Genomic DNA, 14,179 nt, shown 5'->3' with positions numbered 1-14,179 from the left:
CATTCATTGTTTCTTTCATGTCATCTTTTCCAATCAGAACATGAGCTCTTTACAAGCAGGAACTGCTGTCCCCCTTTTTTGTCTAATCCTAGGGTTTAGCTCAGTGCTAGGCACAGTTGAAAAACATCTGTTGCGTTGCAAGGGGCTTTGATGAATGCTGGCAGAATTAGAAAATTGAAGCAGGAAAACAGTCCCAGCCCTCATGGAGCTTGTAGACTAGTAGAGGGATAAGATATGAACACAGATAACTGTGTTTTACACTTATTATGTGATGGATGCATTAGAACATGGCACACGTTGTCGTGTGAGGTCTGAAAGGCAAAAGCCCTTGCCTCCTGGGGGAAATCAATGATTGCTTCAGGGAAGAGGTGACGGTTGAGTTTATAGGATCATTGACCTCACAAGTCCTTTAAATATCTGTCTCTCATCCCCATTTTTAAAGAGACCTCACAAGTCCGATCCACTAGCCCTTCACTACCAATCTTTGGGGGCTTTAAAGGATGAGTAGGAATTCTTCTTTTAAGTTGGCTTTTCTGAATAATAAGGAGTAGGATACTTCCTGTTGTGTCAGGATACAGTGTAGCATATTGAGAAGAGCAGTGGACTTGACAGCAGTTTGGCTGTGGTTTATAGGACTGCAAGTTCAGTATGAGTTCTAGTGGTATGGCCGTTCAGTCGATTACTCATGTCCGACTCTTCTTGGTCCCATTTGGGATTTTCATGGCAAAGGTACTGGAGTAGTTTGCCATTTCCTTCTCCAGTTCATCATACCGATGAGGAAACTGAAGTAAACAGTATTAAGTGACTTGCCCAGGGTCACACAGCTAGTAAGTGACTGAGGCTAGATTTGAACTCAGAGCTTCCTTACTCCCAGTCTAACACTCTACTCGCTGTGTGCCACCCAGCTGCCCCTGAGGATCAGCTGTTGAAGGACTTGAAGATTTTTAGCTTAGAGAAGCTTTAGATGGGGCACATGTGGAGTATCTTCAGGTAAACAAAGGGTTATCGTCTTAGACAGGTGATAGGGTGAAGCTAGGTGATGCATTAGATATAGCACTGGGCTTGGAATCAGAAAGACCAGAGTTCAAATCCAGCCTCAGATACTTACTAGCTATATGACCCTGGGCAAGTCACTTAATTCTGTTTGCCTCAGTTTCCTCATCTGTAAAAATGAGCTGGAGAAGGAAATAGCAAACCACTCCAGTATATTTGCCAAGAAAACCCCAAATGGCATCATGAAGAGTCTGAAGTTACTGAGTAACAAAAACAACACCGCCTTAGAAGACGGATTCAGCTTGCTCATTTGGCCCCAGAGAGAAGACCCAGGAGCAGCAGTGAGTGGAAGTTACAAAGAGACAAATTTAGGCTTGATATAAAGAAATTGGAGCTATTCATGGAATAGGCCCCTCCAAGCACTGGGTGAAGAGCTTTCCCCTGATTGGAGGTATTTAAACAAAAGCTGGATGACTGCTTGTCAAGAGTAGTATAGAATTATTTTTTAATTATGGGTTGGACTAGATGACCTCTGAGATCCCTTCCTACTCTGAAATTCTGGGATTCCATGAAAGCAGGAGACAAAAATGCTTTGATTCATGTCCCCAGCTCCAACATTTAGTAGCTATGCAGGAACTAGGGAAAATGTGGACATTAGATGAAGTTTATGGTCTTTACAATCTGGGCCCTGTTCTTAGGGGCAGCTAGGTGGTGCCATAGTGCACAGAGCCCTGGGCCTGGAGTCAGACATTTGTGTTCTGTTGTTTTCAGTCATTGCCTAGCTGCCTGGAGTCAAGAAGACGTGAGTTCACATTTAGCCTCAGATACTTATTAGCTGGGTGACCCTGGTAACCTTTGTCTGCCTCACTTTCCTCAACAATAAAATGGGGAAAATAATAATAGCACCTACCTCCCAGGGTTGTTGTGAGGATCAAATGAGATATTTGTAAAGCTCTCAGATTGTGCCTGGCACATAGTAGGTTTTATATAAATACTAGCTATTATTCTTCACTTTATCTCCCTCTTTCTTTACTCTGTTTCACTCCACTTTCGATCCCTTTAAGATCTTCTTTTCTCTCTCTTTTTCCCGTCTGAAAAATGGCACTGGACTAGATTTTGGTGAAGCCTGTTCTTGAAATCATGGGATTTTTAAAAAATTCATAATTGAAAGAAATGATTAGTGAAAATAAAGTTGTTCTTTCTTTTCCCCACCAAGTTCACAGATTCCCTGAAATCTGTCTGGTTTCCTTAACTGATACCCAGACTGGGACTAGGGACTTTGGTGCTCTTCCCAGTGACCTCATAAACAGAGGAAGGATGGGATACATCCTGTGCCCCCAAGGAACTTTAGATGGAATGAGCATTTTGGGGGCTGCTTTGTCACGTTGTTTAGTGATATCAAGCTTGTGGTCCACTGAAATGCCTCAGATCTTTAAAAAAAACCCAACTCATTGCTCTTTAGCTGTCTTGCCCTGTATACTTCTATAGGTTTTAATCTTTTTTTAACCCAAGTGAAAGATTTTGCATTTTTCCTTTATTAAATCTCATCATATTAGATTTGGCCAATTGTTGCAACCTCTTAAGAGGTTTTTCTTTTTGCACCCCAGTTCTGTTATTCATGCTCCTATCCCCTTCTATAAAATCAAATATAACCTTTTTTTTTTTGAGGGAATGGTAAGGGGGTAGTTGAGTTAAACTGAATTCACTTTGCAAAAAACAAACAAAAAAGAAACTCTCATTTCAGTTCACCAGGCAAACAAAAGTTAAAGCCCAAAATCCTGGAGGTGGCCACAGTATGCTTTGCCATGTCCTTGGCATTTGAGTTGGCTTTTTTTTATATCCCCAGTGCTTAAAATAGTGCCTGACATATAGTAGACACTTAACAAATGCTTACTGGAGTATTGACTGAAACAATAGCTTCCCAGTCAATCAACAAGCATTTATTAAGCACCAAGTGTGTACTAGTCACTGTGGCTGTGGGTGTGAAGAAAGGCCCTCAAAGAGCTCACGTTCTAATGGGGGCCACAATGGCTAACATTTGCCCAATTAAGTAGACAGTGTGAGCTTTAGTTAACTGTAGCTGTTTCGTGGTCCTTGCCCCCCTCTACACACAGCCATTTCTTGGACTCCAATTTAACCAACTAAATACTATCTGTTCTTGGTATTTCAGTGATTGACCATCCCAGTGTTCTACCCCTGACGGATTACTGGGTTCCTTTCTTTTTTCTGCGATTCTGAATATTAAGAACAAAAATCGTTTTGTTTACTGTTGAAATACTGGTACCATTTTATGGTCTTGCAAACAGTGAAGGCAGAGAGAGATATAAGAGGTTTCTGGCACTGGCCCAGGTGACCCGAAGAGAGCTGGGGGTGAAGGAGGAGGAGGCTGAAGCCCCAGAGGAGGGATAAAAGACAAGAACTGTTTCCCAGAAGCTTGTTTGTGCTGTGGTCTTGATGCTGTTAGAAGGCTGGAAGAGGAGGAGGGGAAGATGACTGAGGAAAGCCAGGGTCAGACATTTAGAGGCAGAATACAACAGCATTAGCTTGGGACAAAAAGATGCTCTCTAGTTGCGTGGTTCCCACGTTGAGGTCTCTGTGTCTTTTGACTGATAATATTGTTGTTGTTACTCAGTTGTGTCTGACTCTGTGACCCCTTTTGGGGTTTTCTTGGCAGAGATACTAGAATGGTTTGCCATTTTCTTTTCCAGCTTATTTGACAGGGGAGAAAACTGAGGCAAATAGGGTAAAGTGACTTGCTTAACAGCTTGTGAGTGTCTGAGATCAAATTTGAACTCAGCCCTTCCTGAGTCCAGGACCAGCACTCTATCCACTGCGCTGCCTTGCTGCTCTGGCTGAGAGATGGGTATATGCAAATAGTTTTACCTTCTTCCCTCAGGCTTTGAATCCTAGGATTTAAAACTGAAGAGAATTTATACACTATCTGTTTGACCCACTTCTGTTAATAGATGGGTTACTGTGGTCAGAGAGGGGAAGTGACTTGAATCCTATGCCTGTGACCCCATCCTGCCCCCTAACCTGGGGGCTGTTGATTCTTAGACTCACCTGCCCCCTCCCTAGGTTGTCTGTGCCCAAGGTTTCCTTATTCCTGCCTTACTTCTTGGGTCCATTCTTTTCCCTAATAGAAAAATGGTGTTGAGTTTAATCAAGAAAAGGTATATTGCCTTTCCTTCATTTCATTGCAATTATAGCGCCCAGTTACCTGCTTCGCCACCCCCTCCACCTCCAGCCCAGGAGTGAGGATCCAGTCTGATCCCCAGTGCCCTGCTGTGTCCCTCCTTACCTCTCCTGTACCTCTGAGGAGGCATTTACCCTGACAGGTTCGGGATTACAATGTGGGAGCCCTACTCTGGGTTGAAAGGTCCTTTCAACACAATACTTTATGTGTTCTAATCAGCCAACCGGCCCCACTGGCTTTTCTTGCAGGACACCTCTCTGGTCTGCTCTTTGCTCTGTCCCTCTGCCAAGTGCCTTATCTAAGTCTTGGTCTTCTCTGTCTTGGTTACTGCACTCCTTCCTTTTCAGTGGATAGAGAACTGGGCTTAGAATCCAGAAGACTTCTCTTACTGAGTTCAAATGCATCCTCAGACACTTAGTAGCCATGTGACCTTGGACAAGTCACTTAACTCTGTTTGCCTCAGTTCCTCATCTGTAAAATGATCTGGAGAAGGAAATGGCCAAACCACTCCACTATCTTTGCCAAGAAGACCCCAAATAGGGTCAAGAAGAGTAGGACACGACTGAAAAATGATTGAACAACAATAAATCCCAGACTTCTTTCCCATGGTTCAGCTGTTGCATTCTACTCCTTGGAAACTCTTTTCATCGTACTCTTCTACAAATAGTAGCACCTGACTTTGACTCTGAGACCCCCAACAAATCTGCCCCATCCTGTCTCACCCTCCCCATTTGTTGTGATACTGTTAACTGCTGCTGGTTCCAGTTGGATAATTTTCTCCAAGCCCCAACTCCCTGTACCATTTTGACTTTCCAGTATCCTGCACCTGCTCCCTCCTCCACGCTGAATTTAGGCTACACAGACACACACAGACACAGACACACACACACACACACACACACACACACACTGTCTTTGCCTTTCTGTCTCATTTGGGTGCATGCTTTCTTTACGTTAGAGGTTTCATTCTCTGAATAAATATTTCTTTTTCAGGACCGTTGTATTGAATCCAGCTCTTTCTATGTCAGATGAAGCCCAGGAAAATCCAAGGAAGTCATCTTTATCTCCCACAAAGGTAGATTGAATTCAGTCTTTTTTTTTTAAGAAAAAAGTCATGTGGGGGTGAATATTGCTTCTCACTTTACCAAAACACAATAAAACAAAAATTTATACAATGGAGAGAGGCAGCATGAAATAGTCTATAGAATGCTGAATTTGAAGTCAGGAAAGTCTGGGTTCAAATCCCACTTCTGACATTATCTAAATCAGGGCTTCTTAAACTTTTTCCATTTGACCCCTTTAGCGCTTCTTATACTGATCTATATGACCTTGAGTAAGATAAGTGATCTCTGAAACACAGTTTCTTTATCTGTAAAATGAGAATAACAATACTTAGTACTTACCTCAGAGGCTTATACTGGTGAGAAAATAGATGTAAAGTCCTTTGCAAACTTTAAAGTGCAATGTAAACATTAGATTTTATTAGTATTAACGGATATTATTTTGTGCAAGAAAAAGACTTTTTTTCCCCTTACATTGGATCAATGATTTATCTACTCTAATCCATGAAGATGAAAATCTGTTTTTCATTTTTTACCTAAGACTATTCAGGCCAACTTCCCTATCCCAAGAGTGAAAATGGCATATTTGTTCCATGTAAATTTAATTTCCCAGCCTTCTCCCTATTATATTGTTCTTTTAAGTCTTGATTAGAGTTTGCCTCATGAGAGGTGCCTCTGATTTATAAAATTGCAGACAGAAAACTCCCTAAGAGCTAGGATTCTCTCCATAGGCCCTCTTTTCTTGACTAACCCTTTGTTCTGTCCCACTGTGGTGATTATTCATATTCATGCAGGTAATCCTAGGATTCTAGAGGACCCTAAACCAAAGAAAGAAGAGATGACATTAGGTTTGGTTTTAGATGAATTTAATGAGGTTTCATGCCCTAGTAGAATTAGGACAGAGCTACAAGCCACAAGGCTTGGGTTCAAGTTTCAGATCCCACCTTTACAAGCCCTGTGGCTATCGCTCAGTGACCTAACCTGACTAAGCCTTACTTTCTTTATCTCTTAAATTGAGATAATAATACTTATATAGACTACCTCATGGGGTTGTGAGGAAATTTTAGGTATGTCAAGGGGTATTATTATTTCAAATGTCTCTTTCAATAAAAAAAATTCCATAATTATAGTGTTAGTTGTACTTCATAGAATTCTAATATTCTTTGAAACTGTATATTTTCTGCAAACTGTACTTTATAGCTCTTCATTAAATAAGATATTTGATTGACCAGCATCCGTATTTCCTAACCATGCCAGGAAACAGAGAGTTTATTGGAATAGCTCAAGTATTGAATGCTTTTGAATATAAAATGCATTTACCATTGTGAAGTTTCGGTTAGGCTGCTTTGGAAACGAGTTTAATAAACAATCTTTTTCCTCAGCTGAGGAAGAATCCATTCAATGGCTCCGTGTTGCCAGGGGATAATGTGTCTTTCCAAATACCAAACGAACCATCTGAAGATGGACGAACTGGCTTCCTTCAGACGTCAAAAGAGGGTAAATATTATTTTTATGGACTGGCTCTTTTAATGCTTGTGCCCTGCGGACTGAAGGATCTTCTCAAAATTCCTTTGCCAAAATGACTTCTAAAAGAGAGTTTAGATTCCTGAGGTTTTTCTTGATCTTCTTTCAGCCCCTGGTTCCCGATCTGAGCTAGGGGTGATCCAACCTTAGTTCTGTCCCTTATGTCACGGACTCTCTGTTTCTCTCTCCTGCCTCCTACCCCCACTCCCGTACATGAACTGGTCATTTTTTCCTCCGCTGACCTCAATATGGCAATGGACAGTGGAGATAGGGGAGGGTGGGGAGATTTAATTTGGGAAGAAAATACTGACAACTGTTTTATGATGATGAAGGCAGCTAGGTTGTGCAGTGAATAGAGTGCCAGGCCTGGAGTTAGGAAGACACATCTTCCTGAGTTCAAATCAGACCTCAGATACTTACTAGGTGTGTGACCTGGGCAAGTCGCTTAACTCTATTTGCTTCAGTTTCCTCATCTGTGAAATGAACTGGAGAAGGAAATGGCAAACCACACCAGTATCTTTGCCAAGAAAACCCCATATGGGGTCTGATGAAGAGTTGGACACGACTGAAGAAAATGACTAAACAAATTGATAACAAGCAACTTAATTATCCAGAAAGAAGGTGATCAGGTTCATTGATTGTGTACAGACTCGTATTCCTCCTTTCTCTTGTAGGTTGCCTTCTGTAGTCTAGAACTTGGGAATCTAAGAATTGGAAGGTTCCCCAGTCCACCCTTCTCAACTTATAGATAAAGAGATAGAAGCTCAGAGGCAATCCCTTTGTGGTTGATCAGCAGGGAAGCTTTGACCTGGGCTACTTTACTCCTTGGTAGGCAATCTGGTGACCTCCTCCCTTCTCCTCCCTTCACCTCCCTCTTCAGCTCCTAGGGGCTCACCATATTGGTTCTAGGTTTAGTCCTACTGTAACTCAAGACTCTTGAGCTCAAATGTTCCACTAGCCTCATCCTCCCTTAGGATTATAGACACATGCCATCATGCTGGACTGTTAAACAAAATTAAAAGAAAACAGTTCTTGTTCTCAAGAAGCTTTCATTCTACTGAGGTTATATAACATATATACAGAAGTGCAAATACACAGTAATAGCAGGAAGGAAAGAGGTCGGGAAAGGCTGCATACAGGTAGTGGCACCTGATCTAAGCTCCAAATGAACAGTTCTCAGAGTGTGTTCTGGGGGACCCCCAAAATCCTTTCAGGGGATCCTTGAGGTCAAAGCTATTTTTATAAAAAAATACAAAGACATTTAATTTCTAAACCATAAATTAATTTCTAAACAGTAAATATTGATAGATTGTAATCCACATAAACAGAAGATTTTTAAGGGTCTTCAGTAATTTTTAAGAATGTGAAAGGATCCTGATATCAAAAAGTTTGAGAACCATGGCTCTAAAGGAAGCTAAAGGGGATTTTACAAGGTGGAGCTGAGGAGGAGTTACAAAAGCAGAAAGATAGGAGATGGGGAGTGTCAAGCCTGCCAGTATAACTGCACTGCTGCTGAAAGGGGAGTAATATGAAATTAAACTACAAAGATGGGGTAAGATCCAAACTGTGGAGGTCCTTAATCAATAAACATTTATTAAACACCTATTTTGTGCCAGACACTGTGCTAAGTGCTGGGGATACAAAAAGGCAAAAGACAGTCCCTGCCCTCTGGGAGCTTATAGTCTAATGGAGGAGACAATATGAAAACAAATGGCTACAAAGCCAGCTGTATACAAGATAAATAGGAAATAAGTAATAGAGGGAAGGCGCTAGAATTAAGAGGGTTTGGGGAAGGCTTCCAGTAAAAGAAGAGATTTTAGGAAACCATGGAGGTCCCTAGTCAGAGCAGAGGAGGAAGAGCATTCCAGCCATGGGGACAGCCAGAGAAAATGCCTAGAGCTCAGAGGTCCAGTGTTTTATTTGTAGAATGGCCAAAGAGATGGTATTCCTGGATCAAAGAGAGTACTGGTAGAAGAGTAATGTATAAAGGTAGGAGGGGGCTAGGTGATGTAGGGGTTTGAAAGCCAGACAGGATTTTACATTTGCTCCTGGAGGCAATAGGTAGGCACTGGTGTTTATTTTTTTGGAGGGGGGGTTATGCGAGACATGATGGAACAAAAGCCACTTTAGTGGCTGAATGGAGGATGGATTAGAATGGGGAGAGACTTGTGACAGGAAGACCCAGCAGCTGGCTATTGCAATAGTCCAGATGTGAGGTGATAGAAGGGGGCATATTCCAGAAATGTAGCAGAGGTGAAATCAACTTGCCTTGGCCACAGCTTGGATGGAGGGAATGAGAGATGATGAGGAATCCAGGATACCTCCTAGGTTGCACGCCTGAGGAACTGGCAGGATGTTGTTGCCCTCTGCAGTAATAGGGAAGGTGAGAGGCGGTGAAGGTTTGGGGGCAGTGGCGGTGGGGGGAGGGGGAGAAATAATGCATCCATTTTGGGACTTGTGAGTTTAAGATGCCTACTGGACATCCAGTTTGAGATGTCTGAAACGTCATTGGAGATGCAAGATTGGAGGTCAGCAGATAGTTCAGGAAGAGAATTTTATATTTTGTTTAAACAAGAGAAAGCCACTGAAAATTTTTGAAGGGAGAGGGGGGTGTTATTACTTAGCCAGATCTGTATTTTAGGAATATTGTTTTGACAGCTGGAGTAGATAGGTAGATTGGAGAGGGGAGAGACTAGTGTAGAGAGAGAGACTAGTTATGAAGCTGTTGTACTAGTCTAGGCAAGAGAAGATAAGGGTTTGAACTAGGGGGCTCGCTGTGTGGGTGGAGAGCTGGGGGTGGGTGTGAGAAGTATTGTAGAGATAGAGTTAACAGCACTTGGTAACTATGGGATGAGGGGCTTGAGGAGAGTGAAGAGTTGAGAATCACACTGAGGTTGTCGACCTGTAAGTGGTGATATCCTCAACAGAAACAGGAAAATTTGGAAGAAGGATACATTGGGGAGGGGGGGGAGACGAAGTCATCTTCCTCTTTCTGGGAGGCAGTGGGGTGTGGTAGAAAAGGAATTGAATTTGGGGTCAGAGGCCCTATGTTTTTAGGTCCACTTCAGCTGTTTGCTAGTTATATGACCCTGGTCAAGTTAGTTGGCCTCTCTGGGCCTCAGTTTCCTCATCTGTAAAATGAGAAGAGGCAATTAGGTGGCACAGTGGATAGAGCACCGGCCCTGGAGTCAGGAGGACCTGAGTTCAAATCTGGCCTCAGACACTTGACACTTGTTAATAACTCTGTGACCCTGGGCATGTCACTTAACCCTGATTGCCTCGAAAATGAAATGAATGAATGAATGAATGAATGAATGAGTGAATGAATGAATGAATGAATGAATGAAATGAGGGTATGGAATTAAATAATCAGTCTTGTGTCTTTGTCTCTAAATCTATGATCTCACAGAGATCTTGTTATTTAAAAGTACATGAATTTCTGCAGGTAGTTCAGTAAATCTGAAATGTGTGTCACTTTTCCCCAGGTGCAGTGCCTCCACTTTGTAGTTTAAAGGATGATCTTCTTTCTTACCGGGTACTTTGCCATGTTTATGCTTAATTTTCAGATGCATTATTTTATTCAAAGGAAAACAAATCCACCTCATACTTTCCAGACCAAAGATTAGAGGAACCAAGACCAGTTGTTCTAGGACCTGTAGACGAGTCCCCAATGAAGCCACCGATCCCCAAAGCCAGGAAATTGGTTTATACAAATATATCTAAGCCACAGCCAGATGACAACCGGTCTCTTCCAAAACTGGGCCAAAGGACAGATTCCCTGAACAGCAGAAGTGCCCCCCGAGGAATCCTGAAACGGAACTCCAGCTCCAGCAGCACTGATTCAGAGGTAGTTCGTTCCAGTTTCACCTTGGAACCCAAAAGTAAAAACCTGCCAGCCCAGTTTGTTATTCACGAGGGGAATTCTGAAAAGGACGATTGCATAGAAGATGAATCTCCCCAGAATCTGCTGGAGCCATTCAAACAAGTGAGATTTTCAGCAGTGAAGGAAGAAGTTTCTCAGGGTCCTGAGCTGAACCATGGCAGGGAAGTGGGAGAGTTTGGCCTCTTGGAGTCTGACATACCCAGGAGTGGAATGGAAGATGCCAGTGACTTGCAGGAGCTTCCGAACAAACCTGTGTTTTCCAGATACAGAAATCCAGCCCAACATATGAGTCCAGCCTCTAACTCTTACCAGATTAATGGAACCAGCCCATCGACTGAGAACATTTATGATCCGAAAACCTATACTGACTCAGAGATTTTAACCAAAAGACTATCTTTCAGTGAGCACTCACCCTCTAACAGAGAGTCCAAAAAGGCATCATCAAAGCAGTTGAGCCTTGAATCAGAGTTATGCAAAAACCCTGCTGGTAAGAAAGTTAGCTGTTAACTAGGGTGTGCTAATTGTTTAGAATCGCAGAGTTGGCCCTAAAGAGGCTGATTATTTCCTCCTAAGACTATGTCTGCAACTCTAGTACTTGCTACCTGTTATTATGCCAGTTAATAGGGAGATAGGCATTTTTACCAAAGCATGGATAACTACAGTCACAAAAGGAATCCTAGAATGTTAGAGATGGAAGGGATCCTAAGAGTCTCAAGAAAAGCAGAAATAGTACAGATGATCCAGCTAATAGTGTTTTTCTATAAAAATTGAACTCCAATAAAACAAAAGTATGCATTTAACTAAACTGAATTACCACCCTGGTTTTACAACCTAAGTAGATATATTGCAGAATAGAATTTAAAGTCATGGAAATGCCTAGGTACAAAATAAAACCCTGCTCCCTAAACTTAAACTTTCACGTTGTTGTTCAATCTGTTTGACTCTTCATGACCCCATTTGGGGTTTTCTTGGCAAGGACGCTGGAGTAGTTTGCCATTTCCTTTGAGGCAAACAGGATTAAGTGACTTCCCCAGGGTCACACAGCAAGTAAGTGTCTAAGGCCAGATTTGAGCTCAGGAAGATGAGTCTCCCTGACTCTAAGCCTAGCACCCTATCTACTGTCCCACCGGGCCACCTAGCTAGCCTCCATACAATATAATATGGCTTGGCACCCAATCCACTGGGCCATCTAGCTACCCCTGAAAATCCCAGACATTTGTCCTATTCTCAAAGTCACTTAGCCAGGATTAAATGAGTACATTTTGGTCACACTGAGCTCTTCTGAAGTAACTAGGCCCTTGTCTGAAAGTAGCTCGCTTAGTAGTCTCAGGGGAGGCTCTGGACACTTCACTCCCACTCCTAACCCTACCCCCCACCCCAGTCCCTTCCTCACTTTTCCCCTAGTCCCATTCTCTGTTCTCCCCTTCTAGGTCAAAAATGGGGGAAGGGGAAAGAGGGATGAAGAGGGTCTCTCTCTAATGGTATAAAATCTATATTTAAATTACGTGACAATTTTCTTCTAATCAGAAAAAAAGTTACCATAGCAACTAAGTTATTATTTTACTTCTCCCTTAAAAAAAATATTCCATTATGGACCTTAATACCCTTACTAAGCCCTGTAGTTTTACAGCTTGCTCAGATCAACTCTTTTCTACATTTAACAGCTGTGGGACACATAGTTAAGTCATTTTACTCTTGGACTCCAAAATTTCCTCTTTAGAAAGACAGGAGATTTTACTTGTGCTGAACATAGGTATACTGTCAGGAAGGTCTTTGTAAACCTTAAAATGCAGTAGAATTGAGACTTACTGCTATGTTATCATTAGATAGGGAAATGCTTTGTTCTTGGAATATTTTAAACACATCCAGCCATAAAATAGAACATTTAAAGACACAGTTTCATAGTAATTTCCTCACAGTGTCAAATGGAGTCATATTGTAAGAATTGCTATGAAAGTTTCAGCATGAAACTTCATCACACATCAGTTGTTTTTGATGTCCCTTAAGAGGACAGTAGGATCTGGAGATTTAAGGGACCTTACGGATCATCTATTCTAGCGGTTCCCAGATTTTTTGGTCTCAGAATCTCCTTTTTTGCTCTCAAAAATTCTTGAGGACCCCCAAAGGATTTTTGTTTATGTGGGCGTGCATTGATCAATATTTACCAGATCAGAAATTAAAACATCCTAGTACTACCTTGAAAGGAATTTTAACCTTTAGGATGAAGGGAATGGGTCTCAGGGAGCCTCCGAGTCCCCAGACCATTCTTTGAGAACAACTGATCTGTCCAGTGACTTCATTTTATAAAGTAGAAAATTGAAGGTCAGAGAAATTCAGTGACTCTTGCTCCCAGAGCCAAGATTCAAACTCATATTTTCCTATGCCAAATCTAATGTTCTTTCTACCACATCAAGCTGCTTCTCAAATATAAAATTATTTAATAAATAAAAATAGCTAGCATTTATATAGCACTTTAAAGTTTGCAAAGTACTTTATGAAAATCAACTTATTTTATCCTCAAAACAGCCCTGGGAGATAGAGATCAGTCATTTAGTCATAGGACAAAATATAAAGTTATTTGCTAAGAAATTATGATGTCATTAAGTAGCATTTACATAGTGCTTTAAGATTTGCAAAACCCTTTACAAAAATGATCTCATCTTTATAATAACCCTAGGAGGTAGGTGCTAGTTATTTTGTCATAGGAGAAAAGTATTATTAGTAATAATAATAAGAAAAAGAATACCTGGCGTTTGTATAGTTCTTCAGAGGCAGCTAGATAACTCAGTGGATAGTGCACTGGGCCTGGAGTCAGGAAGACCTGAGTTCAAATCCAGCCTCAGCCAGTCTCTAGCTGTGTGACCCTAGACAAGTCGCTTAACCCTGTTTACCTTAATCCACTGAAGAAGGAAATGGCAAACCATAACCGGCTCCTCTACTCTATTTGAAATGACTTGATTTATCTAAAATTAATTTTTGTACGTTATTCTATACAGGGGAACAGATGTATAGAATAATGTATGTAAATTATAATTTTGTAAATTAACTCTGATGTTTATATGTCTGTGTATTTGTCTTTGTCTAGGTCTATATACCTGAGTTTAGGGAAAGAAAACAAGAGATAGGGAGGCTTCAGAGCCCTGAGCCTTGATGAGCAGTCACACTCTTCCTTCCAGTTCTCCCATATGAAGGGGTACAATGTGCTTTGGAATTATTAAGTGAAGAGCGTGACCTTCCAGTCTTGCTTCATAGTATACTCAGTCTTAAGCCCATCCTAGCCTCACAGCTGCTGGCTTATTGGCAGCAGGAAATGGGCAGGGGACCAGTGTGTTCTTCATACTAACAGGCATTTAGCTGCTTTGCTACCTGTTTGATTCGTAGGGAGTACATAGAGAATAAGGAAAGAGTTCAGTTTGATAAACAGCTGAGCTGCATGGCATTTTCTAGCCACTGTTCCTCATTCCTGTCTCATTGAGACATTTTGGAATATGCTGACTTTTGATAGGCAGCCATTTTCTCCAA

At 41.6% G+C, this 14,179-nt stretch overlaps 1 protein-coding gene across 6 annotated transcripts in view; it reads left to right on the top strand.

Moving 5' to 3' along the window:
- The window catches only part of SYTL2 (synaptotagmin like 2), a 136,368-nt gene that overhangs the window by 75,385 nt on the left and 46,804 nt on the right, over positions 1-14,179 (top strand). For all 6 annotated transcript variants that reach the window (XM_020993723.2, XM_078156960.1, XM_078156961.1 and 3 more), the window contains 3 exons: positions 5,183-5,264; positions 6,633-6,747; positions 10,341-11,144. In XM_020993723.2, coding sequence (XP_020849382.1) covers positions 5,183-5,264; positions 6,633-6,747; positions 10,341-11,144 — 1,001 coding nt within the window. The remainder of the gene's footprint in view (positions 1-5,182; positions 5,265-6,632; positions 6,748-10,340; positions 11,145-14,179) is intronic.

Source organism: Phascolarctos cinereus, unplaced genomic scaffold, assembly GCF_003287225.1.
Source record: "Phascolarctos cinereus isolate Bilbo 61053 unplaced genomic scaffold, phaCin_HiC Scaffold_726;HRSCAF=1367, whole genome shotgun sequence".
Taxonomy (NCBI): Eukaryota; Metazoa; Chordata; class Mammalia; order Diprotodontia; family Phascolarctidae; genus Phascolarctos; species Phascolarctos cinereus.
Note: the sequence above shows the minus strand (reverse complement) of the source record. Positions and strands in the feature narration are given on the sequence as shown.